General features: G+C 33.2%; 1 protein-coding gene across 1 annotated transcript; it reads right to left on the minus strand.

Annotated features, from left to right (window-relative positions):
• Positions 1 to 4,432: 4,432 nt before the first annotated feature.
• On the minus strand, positions 4,433 to 6,014 carry LOC143604703 (aquaporin NIP2-1-like). The gene is made up of 5 exons (XM_077081101.1): positions 5,793 to 6,014; positions 5,496 to 5,720; positions 5,167 to 5,361; positions 5,024 to 5,085; positions 4,433 to 4,925 (listed from the first exon to the last, which is right to left on the minus strand). The coding sequence occupies exons 1-5, from the start codon at positions 5,922 to 5,924 to the stop codon at positions 4,682 to 4,684; spliced, it is 858 nt and encodes a 285-aa protein (XP_076937216.1). The 5' UTR covers positions 5,925 to 6,014; the 3' UTR covers positions 4,433 to 4,681.
• Between the last annotated feature and the right edge of the window lie 477 nt (positions 6,015 to 6,491).

Genomic DNA, 6,491 nt, shown 5'->3' on the forward strand with positions numbered 1-6,491 from the left:
TATTCGGTTATTTTCGGTTTCATTTTTGGTTATTTTCGTTTGTGAGTAAACATTAAAAGAAAGAATTCAAAAAAAAATAATAAATAAATAGAGTTCCTCATATATATTTATATATGAATTCAAAATACAAAAATAGTCACGTGTTACGTGGAACCAAACAAATGCAAAGTTGTTTGAGTAGTAAAATTTAAAATTTAACAAAGTTCTTAATAAAAATAACACCAAAAGTTTGGCCCGAATCTTCGTTCATTATCTTATTCATCTTCAAAGTTTAGACCCAATCTCCGCATCTTCATAATCTTCATCACCGTCAATGGCCGATTTTTTTGGTGTTTTGTTTCCAGTCATAACGTCTAAAAAACACGTAGAAAACATAGGTTCGATTAATCGGTTCGTTTTTTTTAATGGACAACCAAACCTAAACCCAAAAATTGGTTATAGAAAAAGCTAAAAAATTAACCGTCGGTTAATGCTTCGGTTCAATTTTTTCGATTATTCGGTTCAGTTTGGTTAATTCGATTTTCTGCTCACCCCTAATCAGATGTATATTGATGATACATTTGTCTTAAAAATTTATCAGATGTATATGCATTGATGATACATTTGTCTTAAAAATTTATTAGATGTATATGCATTGATATGTTAGTAAAAAGATCATGCACGACTTATCTTTACTGTATATAATACACCAAATAGGGACAAATTAAGACGCATCTTTTAAGTAATATACAACATTCCATGCATGAGGTACAACCTATAACAAGGATAAAATGGTCATTAACACACTAAATATCATGTGCATTTGTAACACTTTAAAAATAATTACAATTTGTATCCCTCAAAATTACAATAGTGATCCTTAATCTTTTACATATATATTTTTTAATTTTCACTTTTAACTCAACTACCTCACGATTTTTAAACGGTTATAACTTTTTCATACGTTAATATATTTTAAGAATACATGACATCATAAACACGAGTATTTTATTATCTTTAATTTGATTATAATATTGTTATAGTTTTTGACGTAAAAAAACATTTTATGTAGAAGCGTTTATGGTTCGGTTTTGATAGTTTTAAACTAGGGGAAAGTGAATACGGTGCCATTAGACGTACAATTTTACACGAAAAACCAATCAAAACTACTTAATTTTGATTTAAAAACCGTATTTAATTAAACTCCCTTCCATAATAATAATTCTATACCTCCACTAACAGCTCGACTGTAATAGAAACTGACAAAATGTCAACACTTTTAATTATAATATTTGTTTACAAATAATTAAATCCTTAATTTGGTTATTATTATTTAAAAACAAAAGTTTTGCAGGTTTTTTAAGATGAAGTATTTTTCTTTTTATTGGATGAATTTGTTTTTTATTATTTTTTTTTATAATTGAAGCATTATGTATGATATTATTGAGAAAATTACAATACTTAAAATAATCCAAGGAATCACAACTCACAGATGTGATAAGAAAATTTTGCGGACTTCCAGATGAGGTTTTTGTGTTTCCAATTTTTGTTTTACATTTATTCATTATTTAACTATTATATATAACCTCGTTTTAATTAATACATAACTTAAAATTCAAAAAAAAAAAAAAACAATTAATTCAAGAGTACGAGCTAGATCCAAAAGCATAAGATTGCTGGCAAGTGTTTTTCAAATAGTAAGTAAAGATTTTTATAAAAGGGGAAGATATTTTAGTTAAATGTGGGGAGTTTAATCAAAACTGTGAAGTTTTGATTGGTTTTTCGTGTAAGGTTACACGGCTAACAGCATCGTATCACTTTTCCCTTTAAATTAAACCAAGAGCCAACTTTACACGTTTTTTTATTGTCGAAACCAAAACTGAACTGTTTTAAATTAAACCCAACTAAACCAAACCATTACCAATGATTAGGTTCAGATGTAGTTTGTACTTCGATAATAAATTGAGTTTAAAATAAGAATTATTAATTTATTTATACATTCACTTCAAACTAACCACAAACTAATAAATTACTTAAAATAATCGTAATATGAACAAAGATAACTTTGTTCATAGAAATGATAAACCTTATTAGAATAAATAGAAAGCAAAATCATAACAAGAATAAAGATTACAAAAATCTAATGGAAATTTGGCTAAATTAAAATTGTAATAGACGCGTTTACTCGTATTAAATAAAACTTTGTTTAACTATCTTTTAACACTATCTAATATATATTATAAAACATATCTAATATTAAATAAGTAAATAATTAAAATTAACATTTCATTATGTACGGTCAGCTCTGGTTTTAACTGTGAAATCAAACTAATGAACGGTTTCACAATTTCAAACGGAATAATGTATACCCATAAATTTGTTACATGATTGCTAAAGTATGTGTTTCCTGCTGTATTACGCAGACAATCTTATAGTAAGAAAAAAATAGATTATGATAGTTACAATTATTTTTTAACATAATGTCCTATTTTAAACATTAACTTGTCATAACAATAAAATGATGATGATTGAGAAATTTTAGAACCCCTCTCTCTCTCTCTTTTAGGTCATGGATTGTGGTGGTGGTGCTAAGGCCATGTGTAGTGGGGCTTGGGTTTGGGTGAATTGGGGCGAGATTGGGCGCGAACACCGCCCCCCTAGCGATAAGTGAGCGAATTGGAGCGGGGGCGGAGTGTTTTAATCGCCGTGGAAGAAGAAGAATATTATTATTATATTATATGTATGTGTGTGTATATATATGTATATGTATATATGTTGTGTGTGTGATATATATATGTATATGTATATGTATATATGTTGTGTGTGTGTATATATATGTATATGTATATGTATATGTATATATGTTGTGTGTGTGTATATATATGTATACGCAAAATTAATCCTAGAAACAACCCAAACCACTTATTCCCTCCTTTCGGTCAACACCATGGTTCGCAAAACCAACCGAACGTGAACTTACAATGGAACCCGATGAACCTAAACCAACCGAGCTATCCGTTTAAATTTCCCGACCCGAACCTAAACTAGAAATTGGTTTTTATTTGATTAGTTTAATTATAAAAAGAAAATAATAAAAAAATATACTGTTGGCCCAACTTATAGCTCCTACACCATTACATCACAAAAACAAATTCTCACCCCTTACTGACTGGACGCCATGTGTCACAATTCACCCCAAATTATAGCCCCTACACTACACATAGCCCAGTGGAGTGTGCAACCTGTCAAGTAGGTTTCACCTAATTTGAACGCTATTTTCGCACAAAGTCAAAAAAAAAAAAAAAAAAAGGTGGGACATGGTTCCGTTTTCCACATGTTATGAAAAGTGACATCATTTTTTTAATAAATAACTAATACTTTAATAAATAATTATTAAAACATTATATAAACTTAAATTTAAAACATACAAAAAAAAACTAAAAAACTAAAGAAAAAAAGAATTTACGAATTCCGCTTCGTGAAGGTGATCATTCTTTATAGAGCTAATTCTTTTAGATTCTTCATGTCCTCGGTACCTTATTTGAATTAAAATTTATTTATTTATTTGAGTTTTGTTTATTTCGATGCTCCTGGCGCTCAATTTCTGAAACTTTGCAACACTTGATTCAATCTTTCTTCTTGTGACGAATATTATTTAGACCGTTTCTCTTTTGTTTATATCTCTCAATTGGACATTGTTGTTCGTTTGGTGCTTTGTCGGTTTTCACATAATTTCATGCAACCGAGACCCATTGTCCACAACCTATCCTTGGTTTGGGTGCTACCGATGAACGGAACCTCCAAAATGTCGATATACCCACGAGCTAGCGCATCTTCCTCGAGGGGGTTCACTTTTTTAAGACCGAGGCTTTATCCTCTTCGACTCATCGTCATTAGTATGGAGTCTATGGTATGGGGTTGGGCTGTGTGGATTGGATTGAAGGCGGAAAAAATGCAGTTCCAATAATTATACGGTGATGATGGTTGCAAAGAGTAAGGGTCGGTGGAGGCGAGACTGAAAACAGGTCGTCTTTGCCCAAGTTCATTTTTTTAGTTTGGAGTTTGAAGTTCTTGTATTTTGTTTGATATTGGAAGAGATGTAATGGCTTGATTTTGTAAAAAGTATTTATATAGTAAATAATTTTAAACTTAAAAAATGTTATTATTATTATTATTATTTCTGAATATGGCACACCTCAACGGTCACATGACCATTTGAACCATACCATCACGCTCGTCGCTCAGACTGCCACGCTCGTTTTGACATGACCGGTGTTTCACGCAACCCAATACCACATCAGCCCAAGCGCGAAGCACTGTTACTACACCCAACTGTCTTATAAAAGAATAACGCACCAATATTAATCAATCATTAAATAGAAGGATATTGCATTAACCCTGGTATACATGTGCCTCCATTCTACCAACAAGATTTCTCACTCAAAACACACCATAAAATAACATAATGCCTATAACACTTCAAACTATAATATACATTTACTTTAATCCACAACTCGAATATTCTCCATATACAAATCACCTAATTATGATTATGGTTCTTCCCAGATGCTGCCAATCCGCAACTGGTTTTAAATAAACTCTTAAATATTGAACATTCTATATGACAAATGGTGTGAATTATAAACTTTCTAGTATACATTCAAACATCCTTTACTCTTATCAATTGATGTTAGTATATTAACTATCTCAAAGAACCAACCGGGTACTTCACTGCATGTTGTTCATCACTGCTTTTCACTCTATGAAATTTGAATGAAGATATTTCCTGATCGTGTTCGCTTGATCGAATAAACGTATAGCAGCTCACTCCCGATAATGTTCCTATTACCGGCCCAACGATATACACCCATATACCAGTATAGTTGTTGCTAGCTATTGCTGGTCCGATGGTGCGGACTGGGTTCATTGATCCTCCTGATACTGGTCTGCAAAATGTTCATTTTGTCCAATGTTATACATAATATATACTTTGGTTACACACGACACAAATTATAGAGAAGTATCTTAGAACATTAAGTTGTACCCTGCTAGAATGGAAGTGATGCATACAGCTGATCCTACAGCCATACCGGCTAGCTCTCCTACCTGAAGACATTTTTTAAGGATTTTTGTTAGTATGCGATTGCATATGTATCTAATATGGTAAAACGCGGGTAAAAATCTTACAGCTTTAGAATCAGTTGCTACGGCTGAAGTGACAAACATCATTGAGAAAGTTACAATGATTTCCATGATCAGAGCTTGTAACCCGGTCCCTGACGGTGTGGTAGTGCCTAGATTCGTTATTGGTTCTAACATTATCCGAAGCGCAAATGAAGCCAATATGGACCCCGTGAACTGCGCTGCCGTGTAGATAGGGACCTAAATAAATAAACATGGACGGGTGGGTCAAACAACTTGAGTAACGTGTCAAAAGCAATAACAAACTCAAGTATTATTCCAATCACAAACTAATTAAAATTGCCCTAATTGGATTTCGAATTAGTTTCAGGTACCTGAATCCAAGGAAAATGTCCAACGGTTGCAAAGGCTAGTGTGACGGCAGGGTTCATATGCGCGCCGGAGATATGCCCGACGGCATAAATCATGACGGTGACAATCAACCCGCCGGCAACCGAGGCTCCAAGTTGCGACACTTTCCGTTCATCACTGGTGGCAAGTGCCGCCGACCCACATGTCACAAACACCAACAAGAATGTTGCCACCACTTCTGCGACCACCTGGACAGTGTCACAAAGACAAACATCATCAATATTACACACCGACCAATCATTGAAATGCAAATAATTTACCTTTCGAGAAAACCCAGGAGGATAATAAGCAACTTTAGTTAACGTGAACTGACGGTTTTCTGGTGCTTCAGTTTTGATAAAGGGTACATCGTATCCGACACCACCGCCTTCGTTAGATTGTGTTTTTGACATGTTTTAAGGAACAACAACCGAAAACCAAACAAAATGGATTAGATTATTCTTTTTTTCTTTTCTTACGGTTGTCAAAGTTTGAATTTATAAAATATCTTATTTCATTTTCTCTTATTTTCGCTACTTATTTATAACTAAGGCCCTCTTTTCATCAACAGCTGTCTGCCTCAAGTATTTAATAAAAAATAGATTTTTCTTTTTGGGTCTAATCATGACTCATCCTTTTTTCATTTTCATTACCACTTGCTGATTGTCCTTTTTATCCTTGGGATATTTATAGACAAAAGAACTTAGGTGCTTTTTTGAACAGCAAAAAGTTTTCTTCTAATACTTTATTTCAAATCAACATTAAGTTTTAAATTGTTGTGTTAAATACAGTGATGTATAATTTAATAAAAAGTAATGAGACTTTCGTTTGTATGTGTATACTATATTAGGCTGAGGGGTGTGGGGGGCGCGAGTGAGGGCGCCAGCCAATAATATTGTGACGTGTGGCAGAGAGAGAAACTTGATAAGATGGGTGTTGGTTGTGGTGCTCGCGCCCCGGGCCCTGGTGTGGAGGGGCGC

Source organism: Bidens hawaiensis, unplaced genomic scaffold, assembly GCF_021521415.1.
Source record: "Bidens hawaiensis isolate Kalapana, Puna unplaced genomic scaffold, B.hawaiensis_p1.1 tig00066262_1, whole genome shotgun sequence".
Classification (NCBI taxonomy): domain Eukaryota; kingdom Viridiplantae; phylum Streptophyta; class Magnoliopsida; order Asterales; family Asteraceae; genus Bidens; species Bidens hawaiensis.

Excerpts from the sequence above, each read along its gene's own strand:
- LOC143604703 (XM_077081101.1), bottom strand. The coding sequence starts at position 5,924 with ATGTCAAAAACACAATCTAACGAAGGCGGTGGTGTCGGATACGATGTA. Across the intron at positions 5,086-5,166 it reads TAGCAACTGATTCTAAAGCT|GTAGGAGAGCTAGCCGGTAT; the intron begins GTAAGATTTTTA and ends AAATGTCTTCAG. Across the intron at positions 4,926-5,023 it reads ATCACTTCCATTCTAGCAGG|ACCAGTATCAGGAGGATCAA; the intron begins GTACAACTTAAT and ends AACATTTTGCAG.